We start from the raw sequence: 18,313 nt of genomic DNA, 5'->3' as shown, positions 1-18,313 counted from the left end.
TTGGCAGAGAAGATAAAGGCTAAATTTGGAAACTTCTGAGGACCTACATCAGACTGGTTCCAACAACAAACTGATTCCAAATCAGGAAAGTATGTCAAGGCTGTATATTGTCACCCTGCTTATTTAACTTACATGCAGAGTACATCATGAGAAATGCTGGACTGGATGAAGCAAAAGCTGGAATCAAGATTGCCAGGAGAAATATCAATAACCTCAGATATGCAGATGACACCACACTTAAGGCAGAAAGTGAAGAAGAACTAAAGAGCCTTTTATAAAAGTGAAAGAGGAGAGTGAAAAAGTTGGCTTAAAGCTCAACATTCCCTGGTGGCTCAGATAGTAAAGTGTCTGCCTACAGTGAGGGAGACCTGGGTTCAATCCCGGGTTGGAAAGATCTCCTGGAGAAGGAAATGGCAACCCACTCCAGTATTCTTACCTGGAAAATCCCATGGACAAGGATCCTGGCAGGCTACAGTCCATGGGGTTGCAAAGAGTTAGACACAACTGAGAGACTTCACTTTCACAAAACTAAGATCATGGCATCCAGTCCCATCACTTCATGGCAAATAGATGGGGAAGCAGTGGAAACAGTAACAGACTTTATTGGGGAGGGGGGGGTGGGGCTCCAAAATCACTGCAGATGGTGACTGCAGCCATGAAATTAAAAGATGTTTGCTCCTTGGAAGAAAAGCTATGACAAACCTAGACAGCATATTTACATGGCCAACAAAGGTCTAGTCAAGGCTATGGTTTTTCCAGTAGTCATGTATGGATGTGAGAGTTGGACTATAAAGAAAACTGAGCACCAAAGAATTGATGCTTTTGAACTGGTGTTGAAGACATCTTGAACTGGTGTTGAAGACATCTTGAGAATCACTTGGACTGCAAGGAGATCCAACCAGTCCATCCTAGAGGAAATCAGTGCTGAATATTCATTGGAAGGACTGATGCTGAAGCTGAATGAAACTCCGATACTTTGGCCACCTGATGCAAACAGGACTCACTGGAAAAGACCCTGATGCTGGGCAAGATTGAGGGCAAGAGGAGAAGGGGACGACAGAGGATGAGCTGGTTGGATGGCATCACCGACTCAATGGACATGAGTTTGAGTGTACTCCGGGAGTTGGTGATGGACAGGGAAGCCTGGCATGCTGCAGTCCATGGGGTCACAAAGAGTCGGACACGACTGAGCGACTGAACTGGGAACCCTCTTGCCCTCGGCGGCACACAGCGAGGACCACCCAGGGATGAGAGACAGCTGAGGGGGAGGGGCCCCGCGACGCCCCGCTCTCCCGCCGCCGTCCTCCTCCTCCAGCTCCAGTCAGTGGAGCACAAGAACGTGCCCCCCCCGCCCCCGGCGTGGACGAAAACGCCTGGCCCACGCCCCGGAAGTTCGCCCCTGGCCCAGCCAAGTCTGTCTGGTGACCCATGTTGCGGCCGCACTAAGGCCGCCCCGGCCCATAGCGCGGATTCAAGAACCTGGAGACCGTCTCCGCGGCCCGGGCCCACTGCGCCGGAGGAGCCGCCTACCCGCCATAACGGCGCAGGTGCGCCGGCGTGCGGAGCGGTGCATTTCGGGACGTATAGTTTTCCCGCGGCATGGTGGGAGTCGTGGTTTGTGTGCGGCCCCGCCTACCCACCATGACGTAGAGTCGCCTACCCACTATGGTGGCTCAGGCTCCCTGAGCAGGCTTATTGCTCCGGTGCGCGGAGCGGTGCATTTCGGGACGTGTAGTTTCCCCGCGGCATTGTGGGAGTGGTGGTTTGCGCGCGGCTCCGGAGCTGGATCCTCCGCGGCCTTGAGCTGTAAGTGGGCGGCGTCGGTGTCCGCGGGATCCGGACACAAAAGCAGCCGGCTGCTCTTTGGGGGACGCCCAGGCGTCGCGTTCGCGCTTTCTCTCCTTGACGCTCTCCAGCGGGACCGCGGGGGTGCCAGCCACCACGGCCCACCCCCGCGGAGCGTCCGGCCTGGCTGGCTTGTCCAGGCACCCCAAAATGCACGGATCCAGTGGCTGGGGGTGGGAGGGGGGCGGCGTGTGGAGGCTGGCACGCAGGCCGAAGAGGGGGACCCAGATGTGGTTCCAAGAGAGAGAGGTTTGGGGGCGAGCGAATGTCCCAGAAGCCCTGTTGTGTAGGTGGGGTAAGCGGCCGTCGCCCTTGGCCCTCATCCTCAGGTCTGAGCGGGGCAGGTTTTGCCCCCAACCCCAGTGTGGAGGCTGGAGAGGACCTTTACCTGGCCCTCCAAGTCACGGAGGGGCAGAGGCCCAGCCCCTTGTCCTGGGAACCCCAGCCGACCCCGGCGTGGGGCTCAGAAGTCAGCCCAACTGATAAAACCCGCTTCATCTGGAACTCCCCACCACCCCACCTCCTCCACGCACCCATCGCTACTTCAAATGATGGGGTGAAGGGTTGGGGTGGAAAGAGGCTGGGAATGAGAGCAATTTAGGGAAGTTCAGACTAATGAATGGCTGGAGTGAGATACCAAGAGACGGACCGACCCTTGGGTCTGTTAGGTGGAGCAAGAATAAAATTGTGGACTATACCTTGTTCATATTGCTATAATTAGCCTAATCAAGATAAGCCAGTAGCTTTTCTGTTTTCTTTAGGAGGAAAAATCAGGATATTTTTGCAGGAAAGGTAATAGAGCCATCTCTTTCTAAGTCATTGTTATCTTTGAATTTAAAGCTAAGACTGGATAGTTCCAGAGGAAGTTTAAAACTTCTTGCACTTCGTAGATTTTATGTCTCTCAAAACTGTCCCCATCTGGTTGGCTTTGCACTTCGTAGATTTTATGTCTCTCAAAACTGTCCCCATCTGGTTGGCTTTTGTAGTTCAGCCCTCAGACACCAGCTGCCTCCTGGTTCTAAGATTGCATCAGGTGTACATATGGCAGCAGAGCACTAGCCTGCTGATATTTTTAGCTTTCTCAGTTCTCACTTGCTGAAGCCCTGCTGCTGCTGCTGCTGCTGCTGCTGCTAAGTCGCTTCAGTCATGTCCGACCGACTCTGTGCGACCCCACAGACCGCAGCCCACCAGTCTCCCCTGTCCCTGGTATTCTCCAGGCAAGAACACTGGAGTGGGTTGCCATTTCCTCCTCTAATGCATGAAAGTGAAAAGTGAAAGTGAAGTCGCTCAGTCGTGTCTGACTCTTAGCAACGCTATGGACTGCAGCCCACCAGGCTTCTCCGTCCATGGGATTTTCCAGGCAAGGGTACTGGAGTGGGGTGCCATTGCAACTCAAAAATGGCTGAGTTGCAACCTGTAATTTAGCTAGTGGAGGTGATGGAATTCCAGTTGAGCTATTTCAGATCCTGAAATATGATGCTGTGAAAGCGCTGAACTCAATATGCTAGCAAATTTGGAAAACTCAGCAGTGGCCACAGGACTGTAAAAGGTCAGTTTTCATTCCAATCCCAAAGAAAGGCAATGCCAAAGAATGCTCAAACTACTACACAATTGCACCCATCTCACACACTACTAAAGTAATGCTCAAAATTCTCCAAGCCAGGCTTCAGCAATATGTGAACCATGAACTTCCAGATGTTCAAGCTGGTTTTAGAAAAGGCAGAGGAACCAGAGATCAAATTGCCAACTTCTGTTGGAACATGGAAAAAGCAAGAGAGTTCCAGAAAAACATCTATTTCTGCTTTATTGACTATGCTAAAGCCTTTGACTGTGTGGATTACAATAAACTGTGGAAACTTCTGAAAGAGATGGGAATACCAGACCACCTGACCTGCCTCTTGAGAAACCTATATGCAGGTCAGGAAGCAACAGTTAGAACTGGGCATGGAACAACAGACTGGTTCCAAATAGGAAAAGGAGTATGTCAAGGCTGTATATTGTCACCCTGCTTATTTAACTTATATGCAGAGTACATCATGGGAAATGCTGGGCTGGAAGAAGCACAAGCTGGAATCAAGATTGCCGGGAAAAATATCAATAACCTCAGATATGCAGATGACACCACCCTTATGGCAGAAAGTGAAGAGGAACTAAAAAGTCTCTTGATGAAAGTGAAAGAGAAGAGTGAAAAAGTTGACTTAAAGCTCAACATTCAGAAAACGAAGATCATGGCATCCGGTCCTATCACTTCATGGGAAATAGATGGGGAAACAGTGGAAACAGTGTCAGACTTTATTTTTTGGGGCTCCAAAATCACTGCAGCCATGAAATTTAAAGACGCTTACTTCTTGGAAGGAAAGTTATGACCAACCTAGATAGCATATTCAAAAACAGAGAGATTACTTTGTCAACAAAGGTCCGTCTAGTCAAGGCTATGGTTTTTCTAGTAGTCATGTATGGATGTGAGAGTTGGACTGTGAAGAAAGCTGAGCGCTGAAGAGTTGATGCTTTTAAACTGTGGTGTTGGAGAAGACTCTTGAGAGTCCCTTGGACTGCAAGGAGATCCAACCAGTCCATTCTGAAGGAGATCAGCCTTGGGATTTCTTTGGAAGGAATGATGCTAAAGCTGAAACTCCAGTACTTTGGACACCTCATGCGAAGAGTTGACATATTGGAAAAGACTCTGATGCTGGGAGGGATTGGGGGCAGGAGGAGAAGGGGACAACAGAGGATGAGATGGCTGGATGGCATCACTGGCTCAGTGGACGTGAGTTTGAGTGAACTCCGGGAGTTGGTGATGGACAGGGAGGCCTGGCATGCTGCAATTCATGGGGTCACAAAGAGTCGGACACGACTGAGCGACTGAACTGAACTGACTGGGGAAGAGTTGTCATTTGGAGGCAGTGGGTGGGAATGAGTTTGATTAATTTGCCCTTTCCCCCACCCTCAACATACTCCTTCCACTGCTTTGCATATGGACTTTTAAACGTTTTTCTTTCCTGAAGAGATGGAATTTTGTCACTCTAGATATGACGATGAGGCAGCTGCCAGTAATGTTTTTACAGTTAGATGCTCTGTATCAGAGAGAATGTGACTTAGGAATTTCAGAGTTGCAGCGTTGTTCTTTGAATTTTTAAAATGGTAACACTTTGGCTTGGAGAGGCTAATGGATTGCCCCCAGGTCAGATTCCTTGTCATTGGCTCCCGCAAGCATAGAGTACAGATCTCCAGTTCTTCTGGTCATCTGGTGGTGGTTCTTTATCCCATGCCCTGCTGTCTGATTTGCCCTGACCTCCACTTGCTTATGTTCATCAGCTTACCATGTCTGTTACTGGAAAGACATTTATCATAACAATTATGGTTGGTATTTGTTAAGTGCTTTTCATGTGCTGAGCCTGGTGCTTAATGTTTTTATAATCTAGTCTTTGAAGGAGAATTTACAGAGTAGGGAGCTGAGGTTTAGAGAGGCCCAGCGACTCATCCAAGGTCATACTCCTGGTAAACTTAGCACATGATTCCCAGAGGGCCAGACCTCCAGGCATTCTTTTTACTTCCTCCTATAAGTGTTTTTTGGACCTTTTTGTGGTCCTTGACCTTGGGAATTAATATCTAACCGACTTCACTAAGGGAGTCATTTGGTCTCAGAAAATGTGTGGGAAACAGCCAAACCTGTCTACTTATATGTGTAGACAACTCAATAAAAATAGAGGTGAGAAAAATAAAATTGATACAACCTTCAGTTCAGTCACTCAGTCATGTCCGACTCCTTGCAACCCCGTGGACTGCAGCACGCCAGGCCTCCCTGTCTATCACCAACTCCCGGAGTTTACTCAAATTCATGTCCATCGAGTCGGTGATGCCATCCAACCATCTCATCCTCTGTCCTCCCCTTCTCCTCCCGCCTTCAATCTTTTCCAGCATAGACATTTTAATTTACAACATGGATCATTCCTGAGATTATCAGAGATTATTCGAAGTGAAAATTCCAGCAACAGGTTGTAACCTGTTGGGAACATATTTTTCCAGGGCGGGTCAAAATCTACTGTTCCTTATAGACAAATAAGTCTTTGATACACGAAGGCAATGAGCACCTTCGGGCTCCCCTGGTGGCTTAGACGGTAAAGAATCCACCTGCAATGTGGGAGACCTGGGTTTGAACCTTGGGTTGGGAAAATCTCCTGGAGGAGGGCATGACAACCCACTCTACTGTTCTTGCATGGAGAATCCCATGGACAGAGGAGACTGGTGGGCTACAGGCCATGGGGTCGCAAAGAGTCAGACACGACTGAGCGACTTAGCACATGAGTGCTTTCAATCATGGTCATCTCATTTAAACAGATTTATGGTGTAAATTCCTGTCATGAGCTTATCTGACTTTGAAAAGTCCTGGGGAAAGCTTGGCTATCTTGTGCCAGCTGCTCGCTTGTGTTCAAGATACTATGACCTTGGCTATGAAGTTTAGATGCTTTTGTAAGTGAAAGTTTTCAAAAACACATGTCGGAAGTTTATCTCATTTTCCCCATTCTAAAGGCCTGTGAATTTTTCTTAATCCTAGTTGTAAGTCCATGTAAAGAAAGGCGTCCCCATGATTTCTTAGTGCAGAGCTCTCTGCGTTAGGATCAGAGCCTGGGGCCGGACTGGATGAGTTACAATCCCAGTCCTTACTGTGACTGTGGACGTGTCAGTGTCACGTGAAGTGGCTCTAGTGTGAAGAGCCCGCCTTCCAGTTCAGGAGACCTAAGAGATGCAGCTTCAGTCCCTGGGTCGGGAAGGTCCCCTGGAGGAGGACATGGCGACCCACTCGTGTTCTTGCCTGGAGAATCGCATGGACAGAGGAGTCCGTGGGGCTGCAAAGAGCTGGACAGGACTTTGTGCACATGCGCATGCGCACACACAGATACTCCAGAGTATAGACGATAAACTACACCTCTTGGGACAGGTGTGAAGACTAGGTGAGTTACTGGCACTCAGTGCACTTTAGCATGGCCGGGTACAGTAAAGTGAAGCTGTGATTCCTAACGCTGAAAGTCTCCGAATTGTAGAAGTAGAGGCCCCCAGAGCCCGTGTAGTTGACACTCCCTGTCTTCATTTACAGATGGGATGGAGGCCCCCAGAGGGGAGTCACTTACCAGAGTGTGTAGGCCCTTCATCCAGAGCTCAGGTCTTCTGACTTGTGGGGTGTGTGTCCTGGCCTAAAATAGTGACGTGGGAGGCCTCAGAGCAAATCCTGTGTCCCGGCCGGGTCCCTGCCTTGTCTCTTCCGCTTCACCTTCCCCTCCGTCTCCCTGACATTTTAGAGGGAATTTTAAGATCGGAATGACTTTCTTAATACCATTTCCCCCCATCCTTGAGTCCCTTCCCACCAGATATTTTTGAAAACCAATATTACCTTGAGGCTTCCCTCGTGTTCCAGCAGTTAAGAATTCATCTTCCAATGCAGGGTTCAGTCCCTGTCAGAGAACTAAGATTGCACGCGCTATGTGGCAGCCAAGCCCACATACCTCTAACTGCTGAGCCTGAGAGCCACAATAAAAGATCCCATATGCCGCATCTAAAACCTGATGCAGCCAAATTTATAAATAAATCAATAAATTAAATGAATACTAAAGCAAAACAGTATTCCTTTAATTAATACTCACAGGACCCGAGACATAAAATGATACCCCCATCCATGGACCAGCTCCTGTTCAGGGCAGGAGGTGGGGAGAGTGTCAGATTAGCGCCTGGGCACCTTTGTCCACAGATGAATGGAGTGGGAGCACGCTTTCCCTTAAGAGCAGGGCCAACACCTCTGCTTGGCTGTGCTCCCTTCCCCGGTCAAGAGCAGCCAAGGAGATCGTTCTGCTCAGCAAGAGCCGAGGCTGTCTCGCTAGTTGGGGTGGCCTAACCCTTCTCTCTGCAGAGCTTGCTGTCTTGGCTCAAGGGCCCTCTCTCCCCATCAGAGAAAAGTCTTCCTAAGGCGGTCTGTCTAGAAAACTCAAATTGACCTGTTTCTTCTCTTCCCCATCAGAACAGTGGGACCTGTCCCAAGCAGGTTCCCGCCCCTCCTTGTCTGCGTGGCCCACACAACCAGGAGTGGAGCCCCAGTTGGTCCAGCATGAACTGGAAGGTAAGAATATCACCAAACATTTATGGCTTGCGGGTTTTCTTTCTCCTAATTGTAAAAGTTCAGAATAGTTCTGTAGAGATAAGTGGACTAAGAAAAAAACAAAAGAAGAAAATGCAGGAATTATATAATACTTTAAGTGAACACATAAATGTACATTTTTTTCACCAGACTTTTGGAGGAAGGCCTTTTCTTTGGGAGGACAATGACTTCCCTCAGACGTGCCTCACCTTGCTTGCAAAAACCACCCCTTTGAAGTTTCACCTATAATCTCACATTTTGGTTTCTTCAAAATGGATGAAAAAGATCTTAAGAAGCAATCGACATACAAAATCCTTCCTGATTTTTACACTCTTCTTCCTTAATCTTTCCCATTTGTGTTGCCGACAGCATTTTTTTTTCTAATTCAAATTGAGTCTTTCAAAACAGACACCTTAGTTTTCATGGAAATAGCCTTTCTTTTCCGTGGTCATATTTCATGAGTGCCATGTTTAAATAGATTATCCATTATGACATCAAGTGCTACTTAAATATACTGACTGGCATAAACACAGCTGACCCCTGTAAAACCTTCATACAGCTGGTGGAAGTAGAAGTTCGAGGGCAACCAAAGAATGTCCTGTGAGCTGCAAGCCTGCAGAAGGCTGTGGGCCACAGTCAGTGGGTCTTATAGGGGCGGGGGGGGGGGGGGTGTCACATTATGTCCTTTAAGGAAGTGGCGTGGGGTAGGTGCAGGGTGGCTACTAGGGTAGTCATGAAAATAGATGCTTTGAAAAGGATCAGATCAAGTCAAAACCATATGTCTTTTCACTATCCAGAGATGGCTGCTATTAATATTAACAATTTTGGTGCATTTTCTACCCATGTTTTTCATATATATATATGTGTAATGTGTATATCTCCAAACTTAGGATCTCATTATATGTATTTTTTCAGTTATCATAAGCATTTTCTGATTCAGAACAGCCACTGGCTTTCATCACAGGAAATGGAAAGATCTGGAAGTAGGATCAGGGAGTCAGGAGACTACAGTTCAGTTCAGTTGCTCAGTCGTGTCCAACTCTTTGTGACCCCATGAACTGCAGCACGCCAGGCCTCCCTGTCCATCACCAACTCCCGGAGTTACTCAAACTCATGTCCACTGAGTTGGTGATGCCATCCAACCTCTCACCCTCTGTCATCCCCTTCTCCTGCCTTCAATCTTTCCCAGCATCAGGGTCTTTTCCAATGAGTCACTTCTTCACATCAGGTGGCCAAAATATTGGAGCTTCAGCATCAGTCCTTCCAATGAATATTCAGGACTGATTTCCTTTAGGATGGACTGGTTGGATCTGCTTGCAGTCCAAGGGACTCTCAAGAGCCTTCTCCAATACCACAGTTCAAAAGCATCAATTCTTCGGCACTCAGCTTCGGACCCCCTCCTTCCCCAGCCCCGTGGGGCCTGGGGGCCACACAGTGGGGCTCTGGGGACTCTTCTCCAGGAGGAGCCTGGCCAAGGTTCAGGAGGTGGAGTGAAGACTCTCTGAGGGCTTAGAGATGTAGGAACGCGCATGTCGCACGTGTGGGGTGTTCCAGAGCTGCCCATAGAAAGGCCAGGAAGGAAAGACAGGGGGATTAAAGCATGTGGGGCGATGGGGGCCGGGCTCAGCGTGTGCTGAGACGTAGTGAAGGGTTTGTAGCATGGGCAGAGGCTGAAGCGAGTAGTTGGTGACGGGGCGGCAGCTGGTACCAGAGGCCGCGTCAGCAAGGGCCAGCGTGTGTGCTTGGTGCTCCGAGGCCAGAGCACGTCTCAAAACCACCTCGGCAAGTTAAAATATGAATTGTGGTCCCACCTACTGGAGTTTGAGCGCGTTGGCCTGTGGGTGAACGAGTTCCTGGGTGGCGCTGATGTATTCCGGTGAGCCACTGCACAGAGAAAGCTTTCTTTTTAGTTGTGGAGCGACAGCAACGCACTTGACCGCCCAGGCCAACCCGACTTGTCACAGAAGAAGTCCTTTCCTGTGTCAGGAACACAGTTTTGTATAGAAAACTGTACAAAAACCGCCTGTACCTTCGTGACATTCGGGCAGACACACAGCTCCAGGGCTACCAGGGAGCCCTGCCAGGTAGTGTCTGAAAGGAATGGCCTTCTGCCCAAACTGCAGTGACACCCCCTGCCCCCTGCAGGAGATAAAGGACTGTGGGACGCCCAAGACATCCTGTGCTTCCCTGTCTACCTCCATCAGCCTGTGGCCATGAGCAGCAGTCAGCGACAGCAAGCACCCAGTGCCTTAGTACCTCAGCAACTGGGGGTTTTGAAAATGTCAGTCATTTGCGGGACTTCCCTGGTGGTCCGGTAGTTAAGACTCTGAGCTCCCACCACGGGCAGGAGTTTGATCGCTGGTCAGGGAACTAAGATTCCATATGCTGCAGGGCGTGGCCAAGAATAAATTTTAAAAGGCAGTCATTCTCATTACACGCGTATTGGCGTTTATTTAAAAAACTGATATAGAGCTAGACCACCCAACTGTGTTTTCTTGATTCACTTCCCTGAAGGTTTGGGAGTTAATCTGAGGGTTTTGTTAGAAGGGAAATCAAAAGAAGAGATTTCACACAACTAAAAACTAAGATCATGGCATCTGGTCCCATCACTTTATGGCAAATAGATGGGGAAACAGTGGCTGACTTTATTTTTCTGGGCTCCAAAATCACTGCAGATGGTACTTGCAGCCATGAAATTAAAAGACGCTTACTCCTTGGAAGGAAAGTTATGACCAACCTAGACAGCATATTCAAAAGCAGAGACATTACTTTGTCAACAAAGTTCCGTCTAGTCAAGGCTATGGTTTTTCCAGTGGTCATGTATGGATGTGAGAGTTGGACTATAAAGAAAGCTGAGAGCCAAAGAATTGATGCTTTTGAACTGTAGTGTTGGAGAAGACTCTTGAGAGTCCCTTGGACTGCAAGCAGATCCAACCAGTCCATCCTAAAGGGAGTCAGTCCTGAATATTCATTGGAAGGACGGATGCTGAAGCTGAAACCCCAATACTTTGGCCACCTGATGTGAAGAGTTGACTCATTGGAAAAGACCCTGATGCTGGGAAAGATTGAGGGCAGGGGGAGAAGGGGACAACAGAGGATGAGATGGTTGGATGGCATCACTGACGATGGACAGGAGTTTGGGTGAACTCCGGGAGTTGATGATGGACAGGGAGGCCTGGCGTGCTGCGGTTCATGGGGTCGTAAAGAGTCAGACACGGCTGAGCAACTGAACTGAACTGAACTGAAAGGTCTAGCACACCTGCCTGAGAGTTGCAGGAACAGTGGCCCTGAAAGTTTCGCTTCAGCCCGTGTAGTGTCCTTGACTCCCACTGCACTGCCCGCTCTCAGTCCCAAACTTCCGCCTCTTGCCACCTCCTCCCCACAGCCTTTAAAAAGAAAGTAAATACCAAAACCACTTCCCTGGGTTTGTTTGTTGACATGCTTCCATTTCAGTGGGTTTCTAGCTTCTGATTTCCATGTACATCCTGTCACTGCTAGAGCTTAGTTTTGGGTGTAGATCTTGCAGAACAGTGGGCTGGGCTTTCCCGGGTGGTGCTAGTGGTCAAGAACCTGCCTGCCTGTGCAGGAGACCCAAGAGATGCAGGTTCGATCCCCGGGTCTGGAAAATTCTCCTGGAGGAGGGCATGGCAGCCCACTCCAGAATTCTTGCCTGGAGAATCCCATGACCAGAGGAGCCTGGCGGGCTACAGTCCATGGGGTCGAAAAGAGTTGGACACGACTGAAGCGACTCAGCACTCAGGCATGAACTGTGGGCTGCAATAGGGGTCTGATTATGACAGGACTCCAGGGGCTCATCCATAGGGATGGAGAGAATTGGGAGGGAGTGACTTGCCAGCGTCAGCGACTTCCCTTTCACTTTTCACTTTTATGCATTGGAGAAGGAAATGGCAACCCACTCCAGTGTTCTTGCCTGGAGAATCCCAGAGATGGCGGAGCCTGGTGGGCTGCCGTCTATGGGGTTGCACAGAGTCGGACATGACTGAAGCGACTCAGCAGCAGCAGCAGCAGCAGGGCTAACTAGGGCTCAGCCTGGGAAAGTCCCAGTGAACGTAAAATGAAGTTTATATCTCCACACTGGTGACTTTTGTCTCCAAGGAGGTAAAAGTTAGCATCTTTTCTTTCTTAGCTGGCTTATGAATGTAGAGCCAAGCCTCTCCTCTAAGCTGTGACCCTTCAAGAAAGTAGATGAATTAGATGGTTGGAGGGTTGTTGGGGGAAGTCAGGGAGATTAGCTATAGGTCTGAGGCAGGAAGGGCCTGGACACCAAGTCAGTGTTCTAAACAGCTTGTATTCGTCAGGGTAGAAGGTTTTTGCTTTCGTAACCTTTTTAGTCTTTTATACTTGTTTGCCAAAGTGAGCTTTCTGAAGTGTATCAGTTCAGTTCAGTCGCTCAGTTGTGTCTGACTCTTTGCGACCCCATGAATCGCAGCACGCCAGGCCTCCCTGTCCATCACCGACTCCCGGAGTTCACTCAGACTCAACATCCATCGAGTCAGTGATGCCATCCAGCCATCTCATCATCTGTTGTCCCCTTCTCCTCCTGCCCCCAATCCCTCCCAGCATCAGAGTCTTTTCCAATGAGTCAACTCTTCGCATGAGGTGGCCAAAGTACTGGAGTTTCAGCGTTAACATTATTCCTTCCAAAGAAATCCCAGGGCTGATCTCCTTCAGAATGGACTGGTTGGATCTCCTTGCAGTCCAAGGGACTCTCGAGAGTTTTCTCCAACACCACAGTTCAAAAGCATCAATTCTTCGGCGCTCAGCTTTCTTCACAGTCCAACTCTCTCATCCATACACGACCACTGGAAAAACCATAGCCTTGACTAGATGGACCTTTGTTGGCAAAGTAATGTCTCTGCTTTTGAATATGCTATCTAGGTTGGTCATAACTTTCCTTCCAAGGAGTAAGCGTCCTTTACTTTCATGGCTGCAGTTACCATCTGCAGTGATTTTGGAGCCCAAAAAAATAAAGTCTGACACTACTTCCACTGTTTCCCCATCTATTTCCCATGAAGTATATAGGTTATGCTTATTCTTTACTGTTTAACCCGATTCTGTGGTTGAAAACTATTATCTAGTTGCTCAGAGTGTTCTTGGGACATAATTTGTTGATGTCAGTTAATTCCACTTCATTGAAATCAAACTCTCACTCCTCCTGAATTAGCTGTGTGATGCGGGGGGCTCGCCACCGCCCTGAGCTTTACTGTCCTCCTTTGTAGAACAAGGTGTAGACCAAGTCCTTGTTCAGATCCTTTCACAGCCCTCCACGTCTGGGAGCAGACTGTTCTCAGCTGAAGTTTTCATTTACCCATTTCAGATCAGCTTTAGTTAAACCATCAGAGGGAGGGACAAATGCAGTCTCCATGGAAGAGTCTCCTTGTCCCAGTGCTGCATATAGTTAAGTGATGCTTGGCATTTCACCTAAGGAGTTCACTGGACTAAATCCTACTTGGTCCTCCGGAATAATGATCTCTCAATGAAGGCATAGCTTTTCACTTTATCTGGGAAGGAATTTTTAATCACACACAAAAAGCTCATACTTATTATTTAGGTTCTACTAATCGTGTTTCCCAGACTAGTATACTATTTGCCTTGAGATACTTGTGATATATAGAATTTCATAATAAAGCCTGCTCATGCACAAAGAGAGTAATTCCAATCCCCTAGTTATTCCCCAGATCTCATTTTAGCCAGTGGATTAAAACTTCCCTCCAACAAAAGAATTACAGGAACAGTGAATTAAGTAGCTAAGCTTTAACATTTTAAGTTTTACTTTATTTTACAGTAAAGTTTTACTGTATTTTACTTGTATATTTATTTTACCTTCAAATACCAGTGCTAACGCGTAGCTGGAACCAAGAGCCAATCATGGTATCCCATAAGGGTGGGGATTCAGAAGGAAGATTTGGTCCAGCCTCCCTTTGCAGGTGAAGAGGCAGAAGCTGGGGAAAGTCAAGTGACCGATGCGGGCCGCACGTGCTGTGCACGGGTCAGTGAGTGGCCCGAGCGGGGCTGTGCCCAGTCCCCCGGCTCCAGCTGCTCACTGCAGACCATGCCGCTGCCTCAGGCTCAGGGGGTGAGGGGCAAAGTGCATGGTCAGGTTGTGAGAGAGCACAGCCATGGCATCTGTGAAGCCAGCAGCCAGGGAGTGGTGAAGGGCACCTGAAACCAGGCTGCCGGAAACCTGGAACTGGGCCCTCATCTCTGCACCCGGGAGCCCCCACCCAGCCTGGTACCCAGTGCTTAACACGGTGCACAGGAGACGTGTGCCGAGTGAAGGGACGTGAAAGAACATTCCTTATCCATGATCGAACGGCTCCACGAGTTTTCTTTCTTCTTTAAGGTGCTTGAACACTTCCCCCTGCTGCTGTATATCTTGGCGGCGAAAACACTAATCCTCTGCCTGGCGTTTGCCGGAGTCAAAGTCTACCAGAGGAAACGATTGGAAGCAAAGCAGCAAAAGGTGGAAGCTGAGAAGAGGAAGCAGGCGGAGAAGAAAGAGAGCTAAAGGGGAGTGAAAGGTATGGGCTTTGCAGACTGAACTACACGGCAGGTTAGGGTGGGCGTGCCCCTGGATGTGATGAGAACTCTGCCTCCCTCCGGCCTGAGGCTCTGGGACGGCGCAGGGCCCCACCTGCCCCCGGAGGTCGGGCAGCTCTGTGTCAGGTCCAAGTGCAGGTCCTGACCTTTGAGCCCCGTCTGCTCTGGGGCCACAGGGGATGGACAAGTCCTCACCTCTGCTCCGAGCCTGCAATGGTTCTCCCTTCACAGGAGCAGGGGTGTTTGACAGAATTTGGGTCACAGGACTCTTGATACTTTCAGGAAAGTTGTGGACCTTCTCCCTGGAGAAGCTCACATACTAGAAACACCTAAATTGGACCTAACATTGCAGACAGGGATGGGGAGGATGTGGGATCGCAGGTCACATAAGACCCCTACCTGTACCTAAGATTAAGAAATCCTGCTGACCTCAAAATGAAGTCTGACTCCTAGATTCGGCATGTAAGTCCTTCTCCACTCGTCCTCACCCAGGTCACGTGTCCCCCGCTGCTGCCTCTCCCCATGCTCCTGCAGACCACCTTGACCACAGTAGACGCTCTTGGCCTTTGCTTGTTAGTCCCCTGGCCCAGAACGCCTTCCTTATGACCACTCCACCAGCACAAAATCTTCCTCATTGCTATAGCCTGGTGCCTGTCTCAGAGCTCATCTGTGTGTGTATGCGCGTGCACACTCAGTCGTGTCCAACTCTTTGTGACCCCCACCAGGCTTCTCTGACTCTGGGATTCTCTAGGCAAGAATTCTGGAGGGGGTTGCTATTTCCTACTCCAGGGGATCTTCCCAACCCAAGGATGAAACCCAGGTCTCCTGCGTTGGCAGGCAGATTCTTTACCACTGAGCCATCTGGGAGCTGCCCCATAGCACAGGGGCTGCCCAGAACGTGTTTGTTTTTAAGGCACCAGGAGGAAGTTATTCAACCCCCAGCTTATAGGCTGGACTAATGACGGTCAGCAGGTTCCTTCATTCTCCTGTGCTCGCCCAGTTTCATCACTTTTCAGGTTGAGGTCTGTGCTTTTCTCTAAAAAATGAGAGGACTCACATATGGTAGCAGGGAATCCTAGATCAGTGGTTTCCAAAGTTGATTAATGATCAGGTTGCCTGGGTTCTTTGTTACAATGCAGATTCCCAGGGTCCAGCCTCAGAGTGACTCCGTTACATCTGTGGCTGGATCTGGGCACCTGTTCTTTCGAAAACCTCTCAGCTGATTCTTCCACTGTCTTCTCAGCAGCTGGGTTTGGTGACCTCCAAAAGCCCTGTTAACCCTGAGATAGGCTTCTGTAGAGATGATTTCCTTTACAGGACTCATAGATTTTTCATTAATAATAATTGCAATATGTCTTGAGTGATCTGTGCTAGCATTTTCCTAAGCATTTCACAGACAGCCATGTTACTGACCACTCCTGGCAGCCCTGTGTGGTCCATTCAGACTGAGAACATGGCCCACCCTGTACACGGTCAAGGACAGACAAGCAGAATTGAACCCAGGTCGGACATCCAACCGCAGGGCCTCACCCCTGGCTGCACTGTGTGCATCCTCAGGATGGAGCCGTGGGAAACACTGGGCTCCTGGTCCTCCCTCTAGGATAGGGGCAGTCCTCTCATCGCCCACTGCTCCCTGGGCCTTGGCGAACTGTACACGTTACAGGCAAAGGAAGTTACTGTTATTAAACCTTGCCTTCTGGAAAAAAACAACATTTTTATTGACTGAAATTTAGGAGCAGGCACTAGAGTGGGGGGGGGGGTGCTTCCCAGGTGGTGCAAGTGATAAAGAACCCACCTGCCAGCGCAGGAGACAGCAGAGTCATGGGTTCGATCCCTGGGTCAGGAAGATCCCCTGGAGGAGAGCATGGCAACTCACTCCAGTATTCTTGCCTAGAGAATCCCCCTGAACAGAGGAGCCTGGCGGGCTACAGTCCATGGGGTCACAAAGAGCCAGGCACCACTGAAGCAACCTAGCACACACTAGAGCAGGGAAACGGGGAGTACTTGGAAATTAGAAAAGGTGAGGGAAGGCAGTTTCCATTGAAGTGTTGCCTGGACTTCTAATCCAGACAGAGTTATCATTTTGTGCGTTAACTGCAGAGAGGAAGCAGAGATTAGATGTGAGATCACAGATACTTCTTCCCTTCCCCAAATGTCCATGGCAGCCCAATGTGAAGGAGAGATGCCTGGTTGCCCACCCAGCCCAGAACTGACCAGGGGGCTCCGGTTACCCTCCCAGGTAGGGGGCTTATCAGCGTTTAGCCTGGAGCCTTGTTTTACACCGAAGGGATTTTTAGATGAAAGGAAATTGTGATGCTAAAAATACATGATCGATAGACAAGCCTCCGCAGTTTCTGTTTCAGTTTAAATAGCTGAGCATAAACGTAGATGCTGAGCAAGTAAAACATTCACAGTTATTCTGCCAGATAGTTCATCGTCATCCCTTTGGTCTTCCTTTCTAGATTTTGTGGTGTAACTGTCAGCTCAAGTGGACTCCAGCTGAGAAGAAAGTCTTAATTATTGAACAATATGTCAGAAGACAAACTCGCAGCCTCTAGTCTAACTGAAAATGATGTGAATTTTTATATGCTTTTAGAAGAACCAGTATTTTGTTTGCTAAAATAAAATAACCTTTGTAGAATAAGCCAGAGTACATGTGTGCCTGTCTTCTCCCTCCCCCTCGCTCTCCTCTGTGTAGTCAGAGGAGGAGGGAGTTTTGCGTTTCCAGCATTTCCTTGCCGTTGGCGCCAGATCAGAGGTGCCCCTCTGTAGAGGACTGGGCTGTAGATGGTCCCCATCACCCAGCCCTCCATCCTTCTTATCTGCTCCCTGGCACATCCACTCCTTGTCTCCTCTTTAGCTCCTCCTGCAAGCACTGTGGCCCTTTCTCATGTTTGCATCCTTGGGGTGGAGGGAAGCTGTTCACCCCTCCAGCAGCGTTGGCACCTCTGCTGAGCCTGTGAGGTCCTTGCAGGGAGGAGCTGGGGTGAGACCTGTCTGCAAGGGTGGGTACCAAGTCTAGGTCAGGCTATCGAATCCCTTTGCGAAGAAGAAAGAGGGGCCCACGTGTGCTTTGTCCTTTTCCCACCAGTTTGCTTGTTGGGATTTGCTGGCATGAGATGAAGGACAGAATGCCAAGAAGACTTTCAGATTTGAGATAGCGGGGCCCGTAAGTATTTTTCTCTGCATCTAACAGACTGAGGTCTCTACTAAAAAGTTCCTGTTTTTTCACTTCTCTCAAGATACCGGAGAGGATGGGGAATGAGGACACAGTAACCAAAGTCATAGATATGGTGAAATATTTGGTCTCATTGCTTGCAGCCACATGGGCAATTTGCAATTTGCAATATTAGTAGATCTCCACCCTGACCCCCATGCCACCCTGGCCCAGATTGGTAGAACTTGGATTTTTAAGCATGAGGGATAAAAGGAATTATATTTTTCTTCCATTTTGCTATGAGTGCTGGATGCTCCTTGTCACAACTTAGAAAACGGAATTTATAGAGAATCAAAGTTTTAAATGGCTTCCCATGTGGCTCAGTGGTAAAGAATCCACCTATCTATGCAGGAGACATGAGTTCAATCCCTGGGTCGGGAGAAGGAAATGGGAACCCACTCCAGTATTCTTGCCATGGACAGCGGAGCCCAGCGGGCAACAGTCCTTGGGGTTGCAAAGAGTCAGACACGACTGAGCAACTGAACACACAACACACACACAGAGTTTTAAATATAGGAGATTTTGACTCTATAAGCTACAAATCCCAAAATAATCAGAGGGGG

General features: G+C 48.9%; 1 protein-coding gene across 1 annotated transcript; it reads left to right on the top strand.

Annotated features, from left to right (window-relative positions):
* The first annotated feature begins 1,744 nt into the window (after positions 1-1,744).
* On the top strand, positions 1,745-17,178 carry SMIM11 (small integral membrane protein 11). The gene is made up of 4 exons (NM_001114516.2): positions 1,745-1,806; positions 7,856-7,954; positions 14,337-14,514; positions 16,996-17,178. The coding sequence occupies exons 2-3, from the start codon at positions 7,943-7,945 to the stop codon at positions 14,499-14,501; spliced, it is 177 nt and encodes a 58-aa protein (NP_001107988.1). The 5' UTR covers positions 1,745-1,806; positions 7,856-7,942; the 3' UTR covers positions 14,502-14,514; positions 16,996-17,178.
* Positions 17,179-18,313: the final 1,135 nt, after the last annotated feature.

Source organism: Bos taurus, chromosome 1, assembly GCF_002263795.3.
Source record: "Bos taurus isolate L1 Dominette 01449 registration number 42190680 breed Hereford chromosome 1, ARS-UCD2.0, whole genome shotgun sequence".
NCBI lineage: Eukaryota > Metazoa > Chordata > Mammalia > Artiodactyla > Bovidae > Bos > Bos taurus.
The sequence above is the reverse complement of the archived record's forward strand: the minus strand, read 5'-3'. Positions and strand labels throughout refer to the sequence as shown.